The following is a 26,144-nucleotide window of genomic DNA, read 5'->3' as shown; positions in this document are numbered from 1 at the left end:
GTCCAAAGGGTCCAAAATTAAACTTAGTTTGATTTTAACAAAAATTGAAACCTTGGGGTTCTTTGATATGCTGAATCTAAAAATGTACTTAGATTTTTGATTATTGGCCCAGTTTTCAAGTTGGCCCAAATCGGGGTCCAAAATTAAACATTGTTTGATTTCATCAAAAATTGATTAATTGGGGTTCTTTGATATGCCAAATCTAACTGTGTAGGTAGATTCTTAATTTTTGGTCCAGTTTTAAAATTGGTCTAAATTAAAGTGCAAAGGGTCCAAAATTAAACTAAGTTTGATTTTAACAAAAATTAAATTCTTGGGCCTCTTTGATATGCTGAATCTAAACATGTACTTAGATTTTTGATTATGGGCCCAGTTTTCAAGTTGGTCCAAATCAAGATCTAAAATTATTATATTAAGTATTGTGCAATAGCAAGTCTTTTCAATTGCACAGTATTGTGCAATGGCAAGAAATATCTAATTTCACAATATTGTGAAATAGCAATTTTTTTTTTAATTAAGAGTTATCTTTCTTTGTCCAGTATAGTAAGCAAGAAATATCTGCAAGAATTTTTTATAATTGGAGTTATCTTTCTTTGTTCAGAATCAACTTAAATCTTTGTTATATACAATATACAATGTATATTCACTTTTTACTACCAACTGATAAATTTAAATAATCTTTACCATTCAGTGATAACAAGCAGTTTTTTTACATCATGTATTTAAATGAGTAGTAATTGTTGCAAACTCCATTAGAATATTTTAATTGAAATTAGTTTTGGAATAAGGGAAAGGGGGATGTGAATAAAAAATTGGGTTGAATTTTTCTCATTTGAAATTTCATAAATAAAAAGAAAATTTCTTCAAACATTTTTTTTGAGAGGATTAATATTCAACAGCATAGTGAATTGCTCTAAGAGAAAACAAAAAATTTAAGTTCATTTGAATACATTCATTCTGTGTCAGAAACCTATGCTGTGTCAACTATTTAATCACAATCCAAATTAAGAGCGGAATCCAGCTTGAATGTTGTGTCCATACTTGCCCCAACCGTTCAGGGTTCAACCTCTGCGGTCGTATAAAGCTACGCCCTGCGGAGCATCTGGTTACATCTTAATATTTTATGCTGTATTTAAATGAGTAGTTATTGTAGCAAACTCCATTAGAAATTTTAATTGAGATTAGTTTTGGAATAAGGGAAAGGGGGATGTGATTAAAAAAATTGGGTTCAATTTTCTCATTTGAAATTTCATAAATAAAAAGAAAATTTCTTCAAACATTTTTTTGAGAGGATTAATATTCAACAGCATAGTGAATTGCTCTAAGAGAAAACAAAAATTTTAAGTTCATTAGAACACATTCATTCTGTGTCAGAAACCTATGCTGTGTCAACTATTTAATCACAATCCAAATTTAGAGCTGAATCCAGCTTGAATGTTGTGTCCATACTTGCCCCAACCATTCAGGGTTCAACCTCTGCGGTCGTGTAAAGCTACGCCCTGCGGAGCATCTGGTTATTGTCTAAATAATTGTTGGGTGTCTCACTTGGTGATGCTCTAAGCCTAAGACATGTCTTTATATGTATATTGATTTGTTTAATGATAAGGTATCAGAGCAGGGAAGGATGTACAGTATTATAAGCATGATATTATTAAATCATTTAGAAGTAATGTTGCAATAAAGATGTAAAAAAAACAGATGTGGTATGATTGCCAATGAGATAACTATCCACAAGAGACCAAAATGACACAGAAATTAACAACTAAAGGTCACCAAACAGCCTTCAACAATGAGCAAAGCCCATACCAAAAGGCTCCAAAATGACAATGTACAACAATTCGAATGAGAAAACTAATGGCCATATTTATGTACAAAAAATTAATGAAAAACAAATATATGTAACACATAAGCAAACGACCACTACTGAATTACAGGCTCCTGACGTTGGACAGGCACATACATACATAATGTGGCGGGGTTAAATATGTTAGCGGGATCCCAACCCTCCCCTAACCTGGGATAGTGTTATAACAGTACTTTATAAGAAAGAGAGTATGATAACCAATAATAAGAAGGTTAGGACATTTGCCTTCTTTCCCTTTCTGTGTTATTTTTTAAGTAACTTTTCACATTGCATTTTGATCAATGGTTATGTGACGTGTGAAATTCTTGTTTCCAATTACTATAATAATTTTTGTTTTTTTTTAATTTTTGGTCCACAATATTCTAGAAATTATATTGATGATTATTACTATTCACACTTTTTAGATACATGTATATAAATGCACAGTTTTATATTTTAATTTTTTGGCTCCCAATGTTTATAAAAATGGGAAAAGTACATGTATTTAGTAAAAATTTTGCTGTATCATGTTATATGTAATCCTTGAATGATTTAATAGTGATTTCTTCAGTAATTCGAGAAAGCCCATATGTTATTTACCTGTGTAAATGTTTTACCTGAATGGTTTTGTGTACTTTATCTGTACCCAAGAGACTCAAGAATTTTGTTTATTATGACATATAAAGGCTGAAACATTTAATGACATCACAAACGATAAACAACTTTCAGTGTGATTTGCAATATTATTGAAGATATTTTTTGGGGATAATATTTAAAAAAGGATTATTTTGCAAAACATTAAAAAATCAGCATTATAACGCTGTTACAGGTAGGTCTAAGAATTAAATATCAGTTAAACTCTGTACTTCCCAGATTTTTGGTTAATATTTATTCCCGTCTAATTTTTAACTTGATTTAATTGGTCTTCACATTTAGGTCAATGTAGACTTAGACTTTATACAAGGTAATCAATTGTACTCATACTCTATACTTATAATTTTTGTTCATTTTAAAGTTTATTTATTCATGATTGACATAAAAATGTCAAAGTGACTCCAGGAGGTTTTTACGTTTAAAAAAATAAGGTAACCTGTTTCTCTAAATGCTCTATTAGTAGCAAAGTTAAATATTTCTGCAAATTCCTGATTATTCATGATCAAGGTACCCATGAAAATTTGTGGGTAAATGTTCACCACAATTTTAAATTGCCAACACAATTTACATTTTCTTTTAAGTTGTTAGCAGAATGAGGAAAAAACTGTAGAAACAATAATCCACCAAAGTACAATTTATCTTAATCAACTAAAATTGGTATGACCTAGAAGAAAAATTTATCCACAGCAGTTTCAAGCATTTCCAAAATACTTTTACTTTTGACTTATTATATGCTTTCTATATATACCTCACTGTATAATGTAGTGACTGACTGTATCCTTGTGAACTATCATATTCAAAATCCAACTCAGCATGTCGGGCAAGTACAAAGGTGGATACTTATTTATATCACACCTGTTAAATTTCTTCTTTTCACCTATGCCTGTGAAAGTGCAGCAGCCACTCAACATTAAACAACTATATCTAACATCATCCAGCCATTTTCAAAAGGGGGGTTTCCAACCCAGAATAAAAAGGGGGATCCAACTGTATGTCCTTATTCAAATGCATTGATCAGCAAAAAAAGAGAGGTGTTCCAACACGGTTTCAACCCCTCGAACTCTCCCCCTGGATCCACTACTGAATTATCATCATGTAATGGCAGTTTATTTGATAAAAGAGAATAAATAGAATCTTGATTATTTGACTAACAAATGTTAGACTATCTGATAAAGCAATACCCTCCTCCCAAAAATAGATTAAGAGGGATAAGTATGCTCACACAAGAAACTGATAGTTTTTATGCACAAATCTGGGTATAGATTATAACAAAAGGGATGCTGTATTAAAAGCTTTAGTCACAGTCAATACAGTTGCTATAGATCTTTAAACATTATAATTTCTTTAGTATTTATCTTATCAAATATTTAATGCGCAATAATATTTTAACATTTGAAAGTCAAGGCCAAATCATTGAAAGTCCATATCCCTGATAAGACAGCTTATTTTGCATTTCTTGAGAATTGTTTTTTTCACATTCATTTCCATCTGCTCTAGCAAGAACCTGTTTGTGATTGAAGATTTAAGAAAATTTTGTTTCCAAACATGCAGTAAAGAGTAATAAAAAATGAACTAAACAATGTCAGGGCCTATTCAAAGTCAGTACATACAAATTATATGTACAAGTATGGGAAATCTTTGCAAGCGAACATGCAATACTGTGAATTCTTTTAATTATTTGTTGGATTTAATTTCCATGGGTTTCATCATACAAGTGGAACATTAACTATATATACATGTATATAATTATAACATGTATATCTCTTTACAAGATTTCAATTGGAGTTTACGACCCAATGCCCATGTTGCATCCGAATGCAAAAGTTAGAGAGGTGATGGAAAGTATCTTTTTGTATTTTCAAAAGTATTTTTACTCAAATATTAAGAAAAGCCCATAAATAGAGATTTGAAGAACTTTGAAATAAAACAGGGAGAAATAATCAATGTAAGGTATCTATCTAGATTTGATTTATATGCAAAAAAATCTGAAACTTGGAACTTGGTCGTACATTTAAATTGGAATGGCCAAAAGGACAAACATGTGTGCTTCAACTATAGATTGAATTGTTTAATAGAGAAACATTGGTGTTAATGTTCTACATCACAATGTCAACTGTTAACAATAGGCCACTTTGAAATGTGTAATAAACAGGACGGTTTTTGAAATGTCTCTTTTTATATTGCAGGAGTCTAATGGAAGAAATGAGAAATGAGTCCAAAAATACTTTATACCGGAAAACATTATCATTCTGACAGGGATGGTCACCTTAAACAGGTAATGTTGTCAATAAATTGTCTGACAGGGGCTGTCTCCTAAAACATTTATGTCTGCTTAGAAGACCCATCAGTGGCTTGTGACTGTTTTCTACTCTTTGGTAGGGTAGTTGTCTTTTTGGCACAATCCTATGTTTCCATTCTGTATTGTTATATTGTTTGACAAGGATTCTTTAACTTTAATCGGATAATATGGTCAATAAATTTGAAAATTTCATGGTTTGAATATAAGTTGCTAGCTTTACATCCCTGGATGGAGGGGATGATTTTCTCGCTGCATTGATGACCCGTTAGTGGCCTTTGCTGTTTTCTTCTCTTTGGTCATGTAATTGTCCCTAAAATGACATATCCCCCATTTCCATTCACAATTTTATTGAATCTATTCATTATATGTTGGGTTGTTTCATTTATAATCTGCTAACCAAAGCTTATGGAACATATTCATCTGTGTAACTAGCTTCAAACATCTGAGATTTGTACGACAACTAGGTGTTTGCATGTGTGAAGATATAAAGTGTAAGTTTTATAAACTTTTTTCCATTATGTACACCCACTCCAAATCCTTTCATCTCTCTTGTTACAATGTGTTCATAATCTTAAGGGAAGTTTTATTTCAGAGGGTATACATTTTTCTAAGAAATTATGGATTTTCCTTTCTTCTGAATTTTTTTTTTTATATCAAGATATAGTATTTATCTTTAATACTTTTAAAGAATTCTTATTATGTATTGTATTTATGTAACCATTTTGACCCAGAACATTTATTATAACATAATTGTAGGATTTATATTGAAATGCAATGAACCTTGGTCAATTTAAATATCATCTTATTTCTCTTCCTGGTTTATAAGGGATTTTTTTTAATTTATTAATGTATGTGTGTACCAAAATACGGGTACAAATTTAAAATCACTGTGACATGCAAGCAGAAATCCAGTAGAAATTAAGCAATAGAGAAGGAACACTTTATGATAGAGGGTTAAAAATAACTAAGTTGAAATATGGTTGGTTATTAACATCTGTTTCCATACTCATTAAAATTAAATGCAGCTTTGATGTATGAGATTTTTTTGTCCCCACCATAGTGGAGAGGGCATCAACCTTTATCCTTGTCTGTCTGTATGTCCAAAAGTTTCTGTTCTCTATTGAGTCTTACTTAAGTTTGCCTCAATTAGATGATATAAAACTTATACACAATGCTTATTACCACAAATCACAGTTCAAATTTAAATTTTTGTGGTTTCACTTTAACTGTTCTAGAGTTATGAAAAATTGAAAAATTGCTGAATTATAATTCCTGTTCTCTGACTTTAATTTGCCTCAACAAAATATTTGAAACTTATACACAATGCTTATTACATGTACCACAAAGTTCAGACCAAGTATAAATTTGGGTAGCATCACTTTGACCGTTCTTCAGTGAAAAATAGATCAGACTTAATTATGTACCTTTAACCTTGTTCTCAGCATCTAGATTATCAGATACTAATGGTCAACCAATTTTTGTCGAGCCTTCGACTTTAGTCGAAAAAGCGAGACTATGCGACCTCCCTGCGTCGTCGGCGGCGTCAACAAATATTCACTCTGTGGTTAAAGTTTTTGAAAATTTAATAACTTTCTTAAACTACACTGGATTTCTTCCAAACTTGGACAGAAGCTTGTTAATGATCATAAGATAGTATCCAGAAGTAAATATTGTAAAAATAAAATTCGTTTTTTTCTGTATTTCATTCATAAATGGACTTAGTTTTTCTGGGGGGAAACATTACATTCACTCTGTGGTTAAAGTTTATAAAATTTGAATATCTTTCTTAAACTATACCAGATTTCTACCAAACATGGACAGAAGCTTGTTTATGATCATAAGATAGTATCCAGAAGTAAATTTTGTAAAAATAAAATTCCATTTTTTCTGTATTTTATTTATAAATGGACTTAGTTTTTCTGCGGGGAAACATTACATTCACTCTGTGGTTAAAGTTTATAAAATTTGAATATCCTTCTTAAACTATACCAGATTTCTACCAAACATGGACAGAAGCTTGTTTATGATCATAAGATACCTACATGTAGTATCCAGAAGTAAAGTTTGTAAAATTAAATTCCATTTTTTCTGTATTTTATTTATAAATGGACTTAGTTTTTCTGCGTGGAAACATTACATTCACTCTGTGGTTTGGTTAAAGTTTTTAAAATTTTAATAACTTTCTTTAACTATCCTGGGTTTGTACCAAACTTGGACAGAAGCTTGTTTATGATCATAAGATAGTATCCAGAAGTAAATTTTGTAAAAAAATAAAATGATTTTTTCCGTATTATACTTTTAAATTGACTTAGGTTTTCTGCCAGAAAACAACACATTCACTCTGTGGTTAAATTTTTTAAAAATTTAAAGACTTTCTTATACTATTTTAAATTTGTACCAAACTTGGACAGAAGCTTGTTTGTGATCAAAAGCTAGTAACTAGAAAGGAAATTTTGTTAATATTTGGTACCTGCTTATCTGTATTTTATTTATAAATAGACTTAGTTTTTCTTCCAGCTAACATTACATACAGTCTGCAGTTAAAGTTTTAAAACATTTATTCGATTCATAAACTATCCTGAAATTTGTTGAGCCTGAGAGTTACAGCAAAAGTAGGCCAGACACTGGGTTCCGCAGAACCCTTACAAATTTTTTTCTACATTAGTCAATTAATTCCCCCTTGTGTTACTGCACTGAAATGATCACAAGTTGATCACCATATTTGATATTTCTAAATTTATACTTGTTTTAACTTCATATTCTTGACTTCTAATTTGTTTTCTTTTTTCAGGAAAACGTTTACCTCAGACTGTACAAGTCAAAAGGAAAAGAAAAAGAATGTAAGTTTATTATCTGTAATAGATACAAACAAAATCTTTTTATGTTCTGAAATTAAATTTTGTCTTTTATTTTTGAAATCTATATTAGATTTTTTTAAATCTAGACTTTTGGTTGATCTTGAAGTCTTGAACTTGAGAAAGAAACAAATAAAAAAAACCTGTTGTTAGTGTATTGTTCTATGATATGAGAACTTTGACATTCAGGTATTTCATTAAACCCTAAACTATGTAGGAAAAGAAATCTTCGCAATTTAGACATTATAATGCATGTCACATGCTAATTGGTAAGAGGGGAGGGGGTCAAGTCTTTTTCCAAAGGGGGGTGGGTGCCCCAGCATAGGACAACTATAAGTCCCCATTCAAACGCATTGATCGTCCAAAAAAAGGGGGTCTGCCCTACACAGCCCCTGGATCCACCACTGGAAACTTAGGTTCAAGTGTGATTGTATTCAGTTGTTTTATTTTCTATTTGCTTCAGTTGTACTTTTACTTTCCAGTTTTATTGAAATCTACCATTGTATACATTTCCTGCCATAACAGTTCCTGGTGAAATCATACATTGTACTAAACATGCAATGCATTTAAAAATATACAATTACTGTTTACACAATAATTTATATGTCCTTGAGTCTTAAATCCTCTGAAAAAACTTGACACAATTAAGACAAAATTGTACAGAATTAAATCTCTCTTAGCTCAAACGTAAATGAACATTGTACCAAAATTCAAAAGCTGTTGTTAAATAAATATTAATTAAATATGATATAATGGGTGTATGCAAAGTCTACACCATAGATTTTGGGGTCAAATCGTGGTTTGATTCCAAATTTTCATTAGTAAATCACAAAAAAAGACGAATTGCTTAGTTACGACACACACATCATTTGTACAGGCAAATATTAAGATTAAATACTAGTTTGCAGGCATTGTACATACAGATGACAGTGGCAGATCCAAAACTTTTCAGAAAGGAGGAAGAGGGGCTCTCCAGACTTGCCATCAGTGATACTCTATATAATCAACCAAATTTTCCCATAAAAGTCTATGGATAAACACTGTCATAGCTGTTAAATTATTTCTCTTAAAAAAATGTATGTGTATGTCAAAAAACTGCTTTTATAATATAGAAATTTGGACTGCACTTTTTCTTATGTGGATAAAACCATTTTTTTGGTTCAAACCCTGGCTCAAACTCAATTTTTGTGAATATAAGTCAGATCTGAAAAATTGGAAATTTACCCAAAGAACTTTTGATTCATATAATAGTTCTCTGTTGTTCGTTTAAACTTAAAACAAAGTTTAGCACACCTATTTATAATTTCACATGTGATTTAATTAACAAATCTTTACTATTATTGAAATTAATGAACAATAAATTATATTAAAGGGTACCCTGAAGTCTGCATTTTAAAATTATCAAAAAGATGTAATACAGGGTATTCATATTTCTGTAATGATTGCATTTCCACAAAAAATCCAATAAAGTTATCAAATGTTGAACTTCAAGGTGAAATCAGACTAATGTGTAATGACTAGGTAATGGATTTACCAGACATGCTATTTATTTCTTTAAAATATGGACCAAATAATTAAAGGTTAAAAATATTGAAGAAAAGTACTCTTATTCAAAATAAATTAAAATTATTTATCAGGAAGAAAATTACGTGCATAGATTCATACTCTACTTTTGTTGATAACCTTCAGACTCTTATCAGATTTGTTTTTATACTAAGTCACCTGACTGCAGTTCTAGGTCACTTGTTTGCTTAAAAATGAATTTTGTGATGTCTTAATTGGGTAACCTACTTATGGTGCTAGACAATGATGCATCAGTGGCAGATCCAGCCATTTTAAAAAGGGGGGGGGGGGGAGGGGGTGTGTTCCAAATACATGTCCCCATTCAAATGCATTGATCTTCCAAAACAAAGGGGGGGTTATAACCCCTGGAACCCCCTCTGGATCCCCAACTGATGCATCCTTTTATCAGATTAAAGATGTGAATAATATCCAAATTATAAAAAATGAATTGGCCTTGACCTTAATTAACTTTCGACACACATATCTGCTTTAAATGAATCTGAAACCAAATAGAAGTGAAATGTAGAATAGAACTACCCAAATTTTAAATTTTGGTAACAATCCTTACACACAGAAATAAATTAATTCATTTGAGTGTAATAATATTTATAGTTAAAATTAACAACTATTACTGCATTAATATTCATACCAATTTTTGTGAATTTCAAGGGTACAGGGAAAGCACAAATCGAAACATTCAATGAATCTTGAAGGAATATATAATTATATAAATAATATTATGCAGACTTTGCCAAAACAACAATATTAAATATCCATGAAAATGCAAGTTTTCCTCTGTGCCAATCCACTGAAATTGGCACAGAAAATAAATGAATCCACAGTAAATATTATATCACATGTTAATAAGGAGATCCAAATAGATCCCCTTTATTTGTCTAATGAATATTTCTGAAACAGGAATCAAACTTGTTTTCTCCAAAAACAAATGCAAAAAAAAACAAAAGCTGATGTCAATTCTTGAACTTAGTAAAGCACTCTGTACCTTTTTGGAAAGGTTCAACTTGTATTCGGTTAAGTCTGCTTTATTCATATAAAAAGTTATTTAATTTCAGATTCAATTAAAGTTGGACCATTCATACGAACCTTTAAGGAGGAGGAGTTCTGTTTCTTTGAACTAGAAGAGATAGAATTTAGTATCCTGGAAGAGAAATCCAAGAAATCTAAACCTTTTGTTTGTCTGGGACATAAGACAGAGGAAGAAGTGTATGAAAACTTTGTGTGTTTGACGATTGTTATATATAAAGATGAAAGTCCTGATGGTTTGTTCCTGGGATCAAACAGGATTAAATTGTTTGACAGAGTGGTGCCAGGGAAAAGTTCTCAGCTAAAAAAGTTAAACATTAAACTTCAAAAAACATTTGGTAAGTCTCTTTGATGATATTACAATTATACATGTATCAAGTATCATGACAGAAGGGTCACATATTAATGGGAACAGGTTCATGTACTTTTTTATCATTGCAAAAAATACTTAAAATTATTCTAAGGTGTTAGAGAACTTTAGGTTTCATTTGATATTTTATGTTGTTGGGATACTGTCTCATTGACTTACACCTCACATATATCTTCTTTAATTCATTTATACATTTGTTTTTGCATTGAAATAGAAAACAATGCAAATTTACAAGTCAAAATGTATTTCATAAATCAAGATCCTTCTATTTATAGATACTGTAAATTCAGAAATTATTAGGATATTTTTATTTTTGCAAAAAATTTGACAGGGTTTTAATTGCAATAATTTTATATGAATTTAACAGGAGTTTTCTCAATGTTAAACATTAAAATCACATTTTAGTCAAAAATGACACAATTGCAATAATAATTGCAGCAATAATTTCTGAATTTACAGTACCTATTATGTTAGTGTTTAATTTATAAAGTATAAACTTGAAAGAGCATCTTATGAAATAATATGTTTAGTACATGAAGATCAGTTTTAAGCAAATCCAAGGGAGAAAATCAATAAATTATAAATCAGAAAAGGACAGTACAAAACCATGGCAAAAGAAAGAAGTAAAAAAAGATTATTTTCAAAAACAGAAAGTTGTACTAAACTCATCATCCATCAGCATTTGCCTGTAAGTCAATACATATGTTAAGTAGACTCAAATATTTCAGTCAATTGGCCTCTTCAGAATCTAAAGCATCATGGGTAATTTCATCGTTCGTACACCAAAATGAAAATATCGTCACGCCATTGGTTATGGCATATTTAACCAATCAGGACGTTTTGGTGTTCATTATTTTGAAAATATTACCCAGGATGCGTTAGATTCTGAAACGGCGTTTTATCTCTTATCAATCAATCTATCAATCCATCAGGCAAACAGCTAGTTGTATTAATAGTTTTAGTCAGCAATGTACCATGTAATTCTTTTGGTTTTTTTCTGTTATTTTTCAAATAAATATATATCATAAATGTTTCTTCTTACAGGTAAAGTGATGAAGCAGTGGTTTATGTACAGTGTAGAAAACAATAACGAGCAGCCTGTCCGTGTTATCTTAAGAAAGACAAACTTTTCTGTGTTGGATAATAAATTAAATGTTTTAAATTACCATCAGCTACGCAGTCTGGAATTCAAAGAAATTCTGGTTAATCCATTTTTGAGATTAATTAATATGAAGATTGTAGAAAAAAGTCCCAGTGCAGGTATATTTTACTTCATTTTTGTGATTTTATTATAATATGAACATTTTATTATATTGGCAAATGGCTTTTTTTATGAAATTAGAGTACAAAATGTAAGGAACTATATCTATTTCTACGCATTCAAAATTTGTTTTGATCGGACATTATTGATAACGTCTGACAATGCCTATTGTTGTATGACATCAGAGGAGTGAAATAACCATGTTTATTTCACATAGGAAATAATTGTTTTTTTATTTCACTGGGAAATCAATATAATTCATTGCAACCAATGTAATAAAATCACTAGCAAACAAGCAAACAGACACAACAATCACAAAATATTGTCCCTTATGTATCCAGTTTATTATCTCTAAAAGGACAGTTCACCTTAAACCAAATGGCTATAGAGAATAAATTTCAACTGGTTATGGTTTTGCATTAAACAGCAGAGGCTAAAATTCCCATAAAAAAATTGTGTTTGTTTAACTATATATAGCTGTAATATTCAAAACTATATATAGCTGTAATATTCAAATTATTTTGTCTTTTGTAGAAATTCAGCATGTACATTGTATAAATCTGAGATCATCCATGTCTGGAGACGACAAGGGCTATGATTTCAGGACACATCTTTGTCATCAGCTACAAGAGATCCATCTACAAGAACATAGTGTTGAAATGACAAATGATCCGAGCCCAGAAGTGCTTAGATGGCTGACAGATCAAAAAACTCTATCTGGTGGTAGTGATCTTTCTGAAATTTCATCTTCTTGTAATATAGAGGGGTTATCATCAACATGTGGTATTCATCTGCCACCACTGCCCTCTCCTCATCACCATCAAAAAAGTCATGAAGCAGTGGAAAATTCGGACGATTCAAGTGAAGATAACTTTGAGTTTGATGATGGGAAAGGAAGTTCTATATCAGATAAATCATCATCTTTCAAGGTTGATTCAAATTCTATTACTGTTAGTGATGAGGAAACCATAAATAGTGAAATTTCAAAAACTAATGGTCCCTTCACAGTAGGACATACAACATGGGACAACCCAAGTACAATATTACCCCCACCTACTCCTCATGATAGAACAAACATTGGAGCAATGGAGAATTCAGATGGGAATACATTGGTTATTGTAAATCAACGTGATCCTGTTAATCCTCCAACTTGTAATTCACGACCTCCACAAGGTCATTTGATTAGGGCAGAAAGTGTGGATGTTCTTTGTCCACACAAACAAAATAACGATTTGTGCAATAATGACCGACCAAATAGAAATAGTTGTTCAAGTGACGATAGCGAATATCAAAGAATTTATTATAAGAATCTAGGCTGGGTAAGATACTCAAATAATAGAGTGAGAATTTTACATCGTTTTCATCGACAAAGACATTTAGGATTGAATATAACTGATGTTGACTTTGAAGTTGTGAACAAACATGAAAAGTGGTGGGATAATGAATTTAAGATGTGTGAAGAAGATGACATGTTCATGAGGTATTTATTTATTTATAAGCTATGTGTATCACCTTCATTGAATCTATCATTTCTTATATTCTGTCTTTAAACAGAAACTTTGACTGAAATAATATTCTGTTACCATGCTAACTAAGATGCCATTATTGTTCATAAGTATTTTTTTAAGAATAAAAATAAAGTTATATAAATACGAAGATGTGGTATGATTGCATATCACATAAGAGGAGATAAAATGACACAGAAATTAACAACTATAGGTCACTGTCATGACTATATGGCCCTCAACAATGAGCAAAGCCCAAACAACATAGTAAGCTATAAACGGCACCAAAACAAGAAAACTAATGGCCTAATATATGTACAAAAAAATGAATGAAAAACAAATATGTATACCCATCATCCAAATTCACTGCTTAGTAAAGTAGAAAATTTTATAAACGCATTATAATTTCAATGCTTGTGTTGTACTCTTATGGTCAAAAGATTATTTTTTTGGTATACACTTTTATTTCTTCATATACAATGGGGTCCATTTTAATGAAGTCTGAAGAAAAAAAATCAGCAGGGGTGAAGCAATTATTCAAAATCTATTTGTGGCTTACGGTTGCTCTTTCATTTTTTGGGAAATTTAATCTGAAGTCAATTTGAATTAAGATGTATTTGTGTTTCCCAAATAACTATGTTTTACTTGCTGTGTGAAAAAAAAAACCCAAAAGAGAGGTTTATCTGCAGGACCAGTTTAAAAGGTCAATTTATAATATTGTAATGCATTTTAAAAAAATTTCTATGGTTTAAAACTGAAAAATGGTAGGCCAACTTTATCATATATACCACGGTATGTTCATTCATGCACATGTTGTTACTGAAGTGGGAGTGAGGAGAGGGTATTTTGTGACTTTTCTTCAAACTACATGGTATTTGTTTGAAACAAAATATGTGTTATAATTTGTGGTATTAGGACACAGTTAATAATTTCAGTAATATGAATATATTGTTTTTACAGAACTACCAGGAGTAATGTATGTCAAAAGACAGCAGTATCAGAAACAGAATACTGGAATGGTGATGTACGTATTATATTGAGCTGTGTTGAATAGAAATCAATATCTCTCTTAACTTGTATTTCAGATTGAAAAATCTCTATGCAAATTAAGTCTGTAACTATTTGAAAATTGATTTGATTTAAGAACCTTACAAAACAGGCCAAAATTATCTTTTATTTCTTCTTTGTTTTTAAATGTACAAAAATAATCAAAAACATATACATATACATATATATATCTAGCGGGATGGCTGCAGTGCCAGCGATTTGGTGTCACGATATCACAGTAGCATGGGTTCGAAATCCCAGCGAGGGAAGAACCAAAAATTTGCGAAAGCAAATTTACAGATCTAACATTGTTGGGTTGATGTTTAGACGAGTTGCATATACATATACATATACATATACATGTGCACTGGATTTCTATCTGACCCAGCTCATATTGTAATGACATTAGACTTGTGTCTGATATTATCAATTTTTCAGGGATATAGTTTATGCGTGCAGATTCACCTTAAACCAAAACCAATCAATCATTTTATTTTCATTTGTTCTATTTATTTAAAAGTCCATTTTAGACAGCTTCTCACAAATGCACAGATCAATTCTTTGGGTTGTAAACTTTTAGTCTCAAACCTGTATGCCAGTCACTATTCCAAATTAGAATAATTTAATTCAAATGCATCAAATTGAGACTTAAGATCAACAGAGCTGAACAAAATTATATAAAATACATGTAAATGATTTTGCACCTTCATTTAGAGAGGGAGGTATGATTGCACACACCAGTGCTCAGTTGTGCGCATTTGTTCAAATTTGATATGATACAATGAAGCATTGCACAATATTGCCCTTGTGATCTTGTCAATACCATCTTGAAGATTTTATGTTAATTTAAAAATAAGGAGATGTGGTATGATTGCCAATGAGACAACTATCCACTATTGTCCACCAAAGCTTAAATGAAGATGATGTGAGCAATTATTGGAATCACAGCCTTCAACAATGAGAAACCCATACTGTATAGTCAGCTCTCGTTTTATGTGAATCATCTTTACTTTTTTACTTTTTAAAAATAAAAAAATAAATGATTTAAAATATTAAATATTTGTTAGAAATATTTATCACATCTAGGTTTAGGTATATCATGCAATTAAGTTCATTTAGATTGATGTGTTTGGTGTCAGAGGTTTAATTGATTTCCTAATATAGAATAAAACGGTTCATTAACGAATAAAACAAATGTAAATTTAACCCCAGTATTCAGTTTGTGGTTTACCTTTTTATACTATGTCTGTAGGATAGACTATATTGTATCAGAGTCCTCATGTCCAAGGCTCTCAGAGGCAGATTTAGGGGGAGTCCAGGGGCTTTCAGTGTTATTGGCATAGTGTTTATTTGAGGGTTTTCACTAGCTGTACACTGACAGTTAACAAGATAAAATTCCTCTTTCCTGACTTCACTGTTTGATGTGTCCCAAAAAAAAATTCAATTAAGAACCAGGTGCTCCGCAGGGTGCAGCTTTATACGACTGCAGAGGTCGAACCCTTAACAGTTGGGGCAAGTATGGACACAACATTTAAGCTTGATACAGCTCTGAATTCGGATTGTGATTAAAAAGTTGACACAACATAGATTTCTGACACAGAATGAGTGTGGTCTAAAAACTTAAACTTAAAATTTTTAAATTGAACATTTACCTTTTATGGTCCAATATCCAAAATCTAATTACATGGTTAGATTCAGCATATATCATAAAACTCCAAGAATTCAATTTTTGATGAAATCAAATAATGTTCAATTTTAGACCCTTTAGACCTCAATGTGGACCAATTTGAAAACCAGGCCCAAATATTAAAAATCTAAATACACGGTTAGATTTGGCATACTAGTATCAAAGAATCCCAATAATTCATTTTTTGATGTAATCAAACAAAGTTTAATTTTGGACCCTTTTGGACCCTAATTCCTAAACTGTTGGGATCAAAGCTTTTATTTTTTCATAGATTTCTGTTTACCTATACTAAAGTTAGGACCATCGGACGACGACGACGCCAACGTCATACCAATATACGACAAAAACATTTTCAAGTTTTGCAGTTGTATAAAAATAATGACTATTTCAGTGCACTCCATATGTTTTGACATTCACAGGAAAGTGGAGTTGCAGTAAAAGACATAAACCTTTTGATCTATTTCTGATATCAATGTTTAAGATAAATCAATGTGTATCCAATAATATTGTTTTTGTTTTAGCTATGCCTGACCGTACAGTTATTGATGGAAAGGAAAAGTCCCAAACTATCAATGGATCTTGACCTGTCCTGGTCCCAGCTCTGTGCTGTAATTATACACCTCAGCTTAGACCAAAACCCTGCTTGTATGAAGAAAGATTGGAGAGACTTTGCTGAAAAGTTGGGTAAGATTAAGAAATGTATTAAAACAAATTGAGGGGCTCTCCTGTTCATGCCAGAAACATACTATAAAATGTAGATATTATACTACATGTATACATTTTTTTTTTAAATAATTAGCAGTTCTTGCAATATTTGATTTGAACAAATATTGAATGCTATCTTTCTAGATGAAACCATCACTAAAAAAAATTAAGGATCTATACTTTAATGTCTGTCATTTCAAAGTGAGAATTCTTTTTAACCTTTTTTTATACGACCGCAAATTTTGAAAAAATTTTCGTCGTATATTGCTATCACATTGGCGTCGTCGTCGTCGTCGTCGTCGTCGTCGTCGTCGTCCGAATACTTTTAGTTTTCGCACTCTAACTTTAGTAAAAGTGAATAGAAATCTATGAAATTTTAACACAAGGTTTATGACCATAAAAGGAAGGCTGGTATTGATTTTGGGAGTTTTGGTCCCAACATTTTAGGAATTAGGGGCCAAAAAGGGCCAAAATAAGCATTTTCTTGGTTTTCGCACTATAACTTTAGTTTAAATTAATAGAAATCTATGAAATTTTGACACAAGGTTTATGACCACAAAAGAAAGGTTGGGATTGATTTTGGGAGTTTTGGTTTCAACAGTTTAGGAATTAGGGGCCAAAAAAGGGCCCAAATAAGCATTATTCTTGGTTTTCGCACAATAACTTTAGTTAAAGTGAATAGAAATCAATGAAATTTAAACACAATGTTAATGACCACAAAAGGAAGGTTGGTATTGATTTTGGGAGTTTCGGTCCCAACAGTTTAGGAATTAGGGGCCAAAAAGGGACCCAAATAAGCATTTTTCTTGGTTTTCGCACCATAGCGTTAGTATAAGTAAATAGAAATCTATGAAATTTAAACATAAGGTTTATGACTATAAAAGGAAGGTTGGTATTGATTTTGGGAGTTTTGGTCCCAACAGTTAAGGAAAAAGGGGCCCAAAGGGTCCAAAATTAAACTTTTTTTGATTTCATCAAAATTGAATAATTGGGGTTCTTTAATATGCCGAATCTAACTGTGTTTGTAGATTCTTAATTTTTGGTCCCGTTTTCAAATTGGTCTACATTAAGGTCCAAAGGGTCCAAAATTAAACTTAGTTTGATTTTAACAAAAATTGAAACCTTGGGGTTCTTTGATATGCTGAATCTAAAAATGTACTTAGATTTTTGATTATTGGCCCAGTTTTCAAGTTGGCCCAAATCGAGGTCCAAAATTAAACATTGTTTGATTTCATCAAAAATTGAATAATTGGGGTTCTTTGATATGCCAAATCTAACTATGTATGTAGATTCTTAATTTTTGGCCCAGTTTTAAAATTGGTCTAAATTAAAGTGCAAAGGGTCCAAAATTAAACTAAGTTTGATTTTAACAAAAATTAAATTCTTGGGCCTCTTTGATATGCTGAATCTAAACATGTACTTAGATTTTTGATTATGGGCCCAGTTTTCAAGTTGGTCCAAATCAGGATCTTAAATTATTATATTATAAAGTATTGTGCAATAGCAAGTCTTTTCAATTGCACAGTATTGTGCAATGGCAAGAAATATCTAATTTCACAATATTGTGAAATAGCAAATTTTTTTTTAATTAAGAGTTATCTTTCTTTGTCCAGTATAGTAAGCAAGAAATATCTGCAAGAATTTTTTTTAATTGGAGTTATCTTTCTTTGTCCAGAATCAACTTAAATCTTTGTTATATACAATATACAATGTATATTCACTTTTTACTACCAACTGGTAAATTTAAATAATCTTTACCATTCAGTGATAACAAGCAGTTTTTTTACATCTTAATATTTTATGATGTATTTAAATGAGTAGTAATTGTTGCAAACTCCATTAGAATATTTTAATTGAAATTAGTTTTGGAATAAGGGAAAGGGGGATGTGAATAAAAAATTGGGTTCAATTTTTCTCATTTGCAATTTCATAAATAAAAAGAAAATTTCTTCAAACATTTTTTTGAGAGGATTAATATTCAACAGCATAGTGAATTGCTCTAAGAGAAAACAAAAATTTTAAGTTCATTTGAATACATTCATTCTGTGTCACAAACCTATGCTGTGTCAACTATTTAATCACAATCCAAATTTAGAGTGGAATCCAGCTTGAATGTTGTGTCCATACTTGCCCCAACCGTTCAGGGTTCAACCTCTGCGGTCGTATAAAGCTACGCCCTGCGGAGCATCTGGTCTCATTTGAAATTTCATAAATAAAAAGAAAATTTCTTCAAACATTTTTTTGAGAGGATTAATATTCAACAGCATAGTGAATTGCTCTAAGAGAAAACAAAAATTTTAAGTTCATTAGAACACATTCATTCTGTGTCAGAAACCTATGCTGTGTCAACTATTTAATCACAATCCAAATTTAGAGCTGAATCCAGCTTGAATGTTGTGTCCATACTTGCCCCAACTGTTCAGGGTTCAACCTCTGCGGTCGTATAAAGCTACGCCCTGCGGAGCATCTGGTTATAGGTTAGTGTTTAGTTTTTATGGTTAGGTCATTTCCTCACATACAATAAACAAAAGGTAAGCTTTCTATGGTCGGTGAAATGATAGGAAGGTGTTCATGTTAGTCTGGCAGGTTTATAGGTTAGTGTTTAGTTTTTATAGGTTAGTGTTTAGTTTTTATAGGTTAGTGTTTAGTTTTTATGGTTAGGTCATTTCCTCACATACAATAAACAAAAGGTAAGCTTTCTATGGTCGGTGAAATGATAGGAAGGTGTTCATGTTAGTCTGGCAGGTTTATAGGTTAGTGTTTAGTTTTTATAGGTTAGTGTTTAGTTTTTATAGGTTAGTGTTAAGTTTTTATAGGTTAGTGTTTAGTTTTTATGGTTAGGTCATTTCCTCACATACAATAAACAAAAGGTAAGCTTTCTATGGTCGGTGAAATGATAGGAAGGTGTTTATGTTAGTCTGGCAGGTTTATAGGTTAGTGTTTAGTTTTTATAGGTTAGTGTTTAGTTTTTATAGATTAGTGTTTAGCTTTTATGGTTAGGTCATTTCCTCACATACAATAAACAAAAGGTAAGCTTTCTATGGTCGGTGAAATGATAGGAAGGTGTTCATGTTAGTCTGGCAGGTTTATAGGTTAGTGTTTATTTTTATAGGTTAGTGTTTAGTTTTTATGGTTAGGTCATTTCCTCACATACAATAAACAAAAGGTAAGCTTTCTATGGTCGGTGAAATGATAGGAAGGTGTTCTTGTTAGTCTGGCAGGTTTATAGGTTAGTGTTTAGTTTTTATACGACCGCAAAATTTGAAATTTTTTTCGTCGTATATTGCTATCACGTTGGCATGGTCGTCGTTGTCGTCTTCGTCGGCGTCGTCGTCGTTGTCGTCGTCCGAATACTTTTCGTTTTCGCACTCTAACTTTAGTAAAAGTGAATAGAAATCTATGAAATTTTAACACAAGGTTTATGACCACAAAAGGAAGGTTGGTATTGAATTTGGGAGTTATGGTCCCAACATTTTAGGAATTAGGGGCCAAAAAGGGCCCAAATAAGTATTTTCTTGATTTTCGCACTATATCTTTTGTTTAAGTTAATAGAAATCTATGAAATTTTGACACAAGGTTTATGACCACAAAAGAAAGGTTGGGATTGATTTTGGGAGTTTTGGTTTCAACAGTTTAGGAATGAGGGGCCAAAAAAGGGCCCAAAAAGCATATTCTTGGTTTTCGCACAAAACTTTAGTTTAAGTATATAGAAATCAATGAAATTTAAACACAATGTTTATGACCACAAAAGGAAGGTTGGTATTGATTTTGGGAGTTAAGGTCCCAACAGTTTAGGAATTAGGGGGCAAAAAGGAACCCAAATAAGCATTTTTCTTAGTTTTCGCACCATAACGTTAGTATAAGTAAGTAGAAATCTATGAAATTTAAACACAAGGTTTATGACCATAAAAGGAAGGTTGGTATAGATTTTGGGAGTTTTGGTCCCAACAGAATAAGGGGCCCAAAGGGTCCAAAATTAAACTTTGTTTGATTTCATCAAAATTGAATAATCCGGGTTCTTTGATATGCCGAATCTAACTGTGTATGTATATTCTTAACTATTGGTCCCGTTTTCAAATAGGTCTACATTAAGGTCCAAACGGTCCAATATTAAACTTGGTTTGATTTTGACAAAAATTGAAATCTTGGGGTTCTTTGATATGCTGAATCCAAACATGTACTTAGATTTTTGATTATGGGCCCAGTTTTCAAGTTGGTCCAAATCAGGATCTAAAATTATTATATTAAGTATTGTGCAATAGCAAGTCTTTTCAATTGCACAGTATTGCGCAATGGCAAGAAATATCTAATTGCACAATATTGTGAAATAGCAATTTTTTTTTTTAATTAGAGTTATCTTTCTTTGTCCAGAATAGTAAGCAAGAAATATCTAATTGAACAATATTGTGCAATAGCAAGATATTTTTTTTAATTGGAGTTATCTTTCTTTATCCAGAATCAACTTAAATCTTTGTTATATACAATATACAATGTATATTCACTTTTTACTACCAACTGATAAATTAAAATAATCTTTACCATTCAGTGATAACAAGCAGTTTTTTTACATCTTAACATTTTATGATGTATTTAAATGAGAAGTTATTGTTGCAAACTCCATTAGAAATTTTAGTTGAGATTAGTTTTGGAATAAGGGAAAGGGGGATGTGATTAAAAAAATTGGGTTCAATTTTTCTCATTTGAAATTTCATAAATAAAAAGAAAATTTCTTCAAACATTTTTTTGAGAGGATTAATATTCAACTGCATAGTGAATTGCTCTAAGAGAAAACAAAAATTTTAAGTTCATTAGAACACATTCATTCTGTGTCAGAAACCTATGCTGTGTCAACTATTTAATCACAATCCAAATTTAGAGCTGAATCCAGCTTGAATGTTGTGTCTATACTTGCCCCAACCATTCAGGGTTCAACCTCTGCGGTCGTATAAAGCTACGCCCTGCGGAGCATCTGGTTATCTTTTTATTTAATATCATCTTCTGTTGGGGAAAAAAACTATGTTGTCACGGAAAGGTAATTTTTTGTGTGTTTGTATTTATACTTGTAAACTATTATTTTTTTTTAAATGTACTTGAATATGAAATAAGGTCATGTGGTACAACTGCCAATTAGACAACTTTCCAGTAGAAACAAATGTCATAAAAATTTTTGATACATAAACCATTTCTGCACTGAATCAATAAATTATATTGTCCGGGTATTCCCCATAAAAACTTAGAATTAAACAAATATCATTACATGAATATGTTTATATTTTGATTAATAAAATGGTCCAAAAATTATAAAAATGGATCTTAGTGTTAAAAATAGTTTTGTGGTTATTAGTTTTTTCAAAACATCACTTAAAGCTGATAATTAAAATTAAATAAAGTTTTTACTTCCTGATTTTAGTATTACGTACTTTACATCATTATCTGCTAATTCAACCATGAATAACTGCAAATAAACCTACATTAGGTTACTCTAACCAGGATATACCTTAATGTATCTTAATTTCTTTCTATTTTAGGTTTAAAGTGCAGAGACATTGAAATCATACAGTATTTTTGTTATACACAAAGAGAATGGCCTGCAAGAGTGGTTCTGTGTCATTGGAAATTGTTATCAAGCAAATACGAAAATGCACGTGCATTCAATTTCTACAACTTACGAAATTTTTTGATGGATCTTGGTCGTCATGACATTTTAAAAATTGTGAATTATTCAGAAACAAACTGTTTTGAGAGAGTGTATGATGATTGTTCTTCAAATACAAAGTTGTGAAACTAGAAGAAATAATGATCATGATGAAACAAGGTCTAAAATGTGCTCAACTTTCATTTTTATTATTATGTCCCCTATGTGAATAATGTTGTGAAGAGAGACATCAGTGTTGCATATCATTTAGCACTCGGAGTGTTAAGGTTTTTTGTGGAAAATCAACAAATACATTGAAAAACAAAGGGGAGATAATTTGATCACTTCATTACAAAATCAAAGGGGGAGATAATTTGATCACTACATTAACAAAACATAGGGGGGATAATTTTATCACTACATTAAAAAAAAACATAGGGGAGATAATTTGATCACTACAATAAAAAACATAGGGGGGATAATTTGATCACTACATTAAAAAAACAAAGAAGAGATAATTCTCCATTTTCATCTTTTTTCATAATCATTTATTAGCCTTTAGAAACGAAGGTTACAAATAGTCTGGATTGAAGGAAATTGCAAAGTAAACATTGACCCGTGTAAATCGTAGTAATAACACTAATTAACCCATATTCTCTAGATCATATCAGTAGTATACAATGCTTTGCCGGGGGATGTGAATGAATTCAATACACTTACTGTGAAAGTACTTTTATTCGTGGGGTACCAATTTTCGTGGTTTTCGTGGATGACTTTATCCACGAATTTTAGTGTCCAACGAAATAAAACAAGCATTGTCCAAATCAAGACATGGAAAGATCCCCATTGGTAGGTTAGACTACTGATATGATCTAGAGAATATGGGTTAATTAGTGTTATTACTACGATTTACAGGGGTCAATGTTTACTTTGCAATTTCCTTCAATCCAGAATATTTGTAACCTTCGTTTCTAAAGGCTAAAGTCCAGTAAGAGGCCTTTTTGGCCTCAAAATATAGCAGTTTTACAAAATTGATAAAATGTTACCTTTAAGTTATTTATTGAACAGTAGAGTGCTTCTGCTACATAAATATGGCCTATTTTTGACTATACAATGAACATATACAAGGTACTGGCACCTTAAAGACATGCTAAATTACTGAATTCTTCAAAATTCTAGCATTTTAGTTAATTTATTGACGGTTTTCGTGTAAAATGAAAGTGGCCGCCGCATTCGTGTTAATCCTTAATATTGAAATGGAAGTTGTATTGTATGATAATACATATCATATATAAAGATTGAGGATGAACACGGATGCCACGTGGCCACTTTCATTTTTGATAAAAATCATCCGAAAAGTGACATTTTTTGGCATATTTGGTTAATTTTTCATATTTGAGCTTGAATCGGATCGTTTTTAATGACGAAATCAGTTCAAATCTTTCACATAATCTAATTGATTCATATGAAATAGACATTTAAAAGTGTTTAAAAAGTGGTCAAAATCTTTTGTCAGATGAACTTGAAATTTGGGGCCAAAATCGGTCCTTACCGGACCTACTCCTTTTTTACTAATTGAAATGTGTATTCCAATTTGTTTGCTGGTATTTAACCATGCCTTCAATTAAGTTACTTACAAGAGAAAACTTGTGGAACTGCCTCTTATTGGTTATGGGCTAGACATAAGAATTAGAGAACTTTGAATTGTTTTATTTTGTAATTTAAGAATTGTGGAAGATGTGTAAAGTAATTTTCAATGGAGTTATTTTTGAATGAAAGTAAGTGGAAAATGAGAGAGTGTCTGCTTTATGAATTTTATCTGTAAATTAATTCTAAACAAATGTATGCATGCTATCCAATGGATATTAAAAGATGAAAGTATTTTGAATGGTTGTTTGAAAATATATTTCTGTTAGATATTGTTGATTTTGTAAATAGCTATTAACAATGGTTGTATTTAAGTTTTTCTTATGAGAAATAAATAAATTGTATTCTTACTTGAGTAACTTGAATATAGTTTTGTTGTTGATTTCTTATTATGATAATTGACATTAAAAAAACATGTCAAATAAATTTTGTGTTTTTGTCTTTCTTGTAAAGTATAGCTTACTGTCAATTATAAAATAAAACTTCATGTATAGATGGTACTTGAATGAATAGCTTTTTACTGATTGTTTTACTGTTATGATATTTGGTCTATACAGGCAAACTATCTGAATACCAATATAAAGATTAGAAGATGCTGTATGAATGTCAATGAGACAACTATACCTTAGAGTTCAAATGATATGGATATAAGGGACAGCTTTCAACAGTGAGGAAAAAAACATTACTCATAGTCACCTGTAACATGCCCAGACAAGATGAAAATTGAAACAGATCAAAAAGAGAAAACTAAAGCACTGAATTATAATGAAAAATTATGAAAAACAATTATGACAGACATAAAACTACGACAACATCTAAATTAAAAGCTGATGTTTGTGAGTTCTCAACCCTCCCATAACTTGAGATAGCTGTGCAATAGAATAAAATAAAAACAAATAGTAGAAATAAGTTCTAAAGGGCTGAACTTGATTGAACATTCCAAAGCACAAAAAACAACTTACATAAAAACAACAGACAACAGACACAAAATTTGAGTACTCCCACTTTAATACTGAAACCTAGTTCCAGGCTAATTACAACTATTAAAAGAATCATGTCATCCCAGACTTATGTATCAATCAGCTAAATTTCGATGAATAAAGTGTAAACACATCATTGATAATGAAAAACACATGACCTTGTGCATGACAAATGTAGGAAAACATAATTAAGAGGATGAAGGATTATGATTTATAAAAGGAATTTCCAACCATGATATATCAATATTGATAAAGAATATTTGTCGGTCCAAAAATTAAACACTGAACATTTGAGGGTTCATGTAACATCTTCATTATTACAAAAAAGTTGTGTTATCTTTAATTGTCTCTTGCAAAGTGTTGTGGGTGGACATAGGATTAAGAGCAATGTTCCATCTGGTCTTGTGAGATAAGCACTATCACATGTACATTTCTTAACAGATTTTTTATGAAATTTATACAAAATGTTTTGATAAATCAGGGCTGATCAACCATTTTTAAAGCAGCCTTTGGAAACATTAAAGTTTTATAGAAAATTGCAGTTAGTGCTCTCAAATGTACCTATTTTGCTAGATATTTATGAAATTCTATCAGAAATGTCTCAAACAAGTTGAAAATCAGTGCCTATCGACTATTTTCAAAAGAGTTATGCTATATGGTAAATGGTAATACTAAGTGTATAATAAATTTTGCTCTGTAAGTGCTTTCAATATGTGGTATGATTGCCAATGAGACTGCTATAGAATATATCCACCAAAGTTCAAATGAAGTGAATGCAAGCAATTATAGGCAGCCATACAGCAAGTCTAATTTGCTTGTATAATTGTTTTGAAATTTAGGAGTTTTATAGCAGCAATGTCTGCAATGAGTGTAAAAATAAGTGCTTTATAAGAGAGTTATTTCCCTTAGAAATATAAATTCTATGGAAAATTGCATTGTCAGCACTCTCAAGTGTTCAAATCTGGCCAAATATTTTCATATCAAAGGTTAAATCAGCAATATCTCAGACAAATTTGTGAATCCATCAGTGCTGATCAACTATTTTTAAA

General features: G+C 31.1%; 1 protein-coding gene across 2 annotated transcripts in view; it reads left to right on the top strand.

Annotated features, from left to right (window-relative positions):
- Positions 1 to 24,550, top strand: part of LOC134724677 (uncharacterized) — a 29,936-nt gene extending 5,386 nt beyond the window's left edge. Inside the window, exons 1-9 of one of the 2 annotated variants that reach the window (XM_063587848.1) lie at positions 2,486 to 2,672; positions 4,684 to 4,772; positions 7,588 to 7,636; positions 10,288 to 10,596; positions 11,673 to 11,888; positions 12,424 to 13,369; positions 14,355 to 14,418; positions 16,650 to 16,812; positions 22,362 to 24,550. In XM_063587848.1, the coding sequence (XP_063443918.1) occupies positions 4,707 to 4,772; positions 7,588 to 7,636; positions 10,288 to 10,596; positions 11,673 to 11,888; positions 12,424 to 13,369; positions 14,355 to 14,418; positions 16,650 to 16,812; positions 22,362 to 22,615 (2,067 nt within the window). In that variant the 5' untranslated portion in view covers positions 2,486 to 2,672; positions 4,684 to 4,706 and the 3' untranslated portion in view covers positions 22,616 to 24,550. Of the gene's footprint in view, positions 1 to 2,485; positions 2,673 to 4,683; positions 4,773 to 7,587; positions 7,637 to 10,287; positions 10,597 to 11,672; positions 11,889 to 12,423; positions 13,370 to 14,354; positions 14,419 to 16,649; positions 16,813 to 22,361 lie in introns of those variants that run through there. The other variant, XM_063587849.1, reaches the window with a different exon arrangement.
- The last annotated feature ends 1,594 nt before the right edge of the window (positions 24,551 to 26,144 follow it).

Source organism: Mytilus trossulus, chromosome 7, assembly GCF_036588685.1.
Source record: "Mytilus trossulus isolate FHL-02 chromosome 7, PNRI_Mtr1.1.1.hap1, whole genome shotgun sequence".
Taxonomy (NCBI): domain Eukaryota; kingdom Metazoa; phylum Mollusca; class Bivalvia; order Mytilida; family Mytilidae; genus Mytilus; species Mytilus trossulus.
This window is presented reverse-complemented; position numbering and strand designations above follow the sequence as displayed.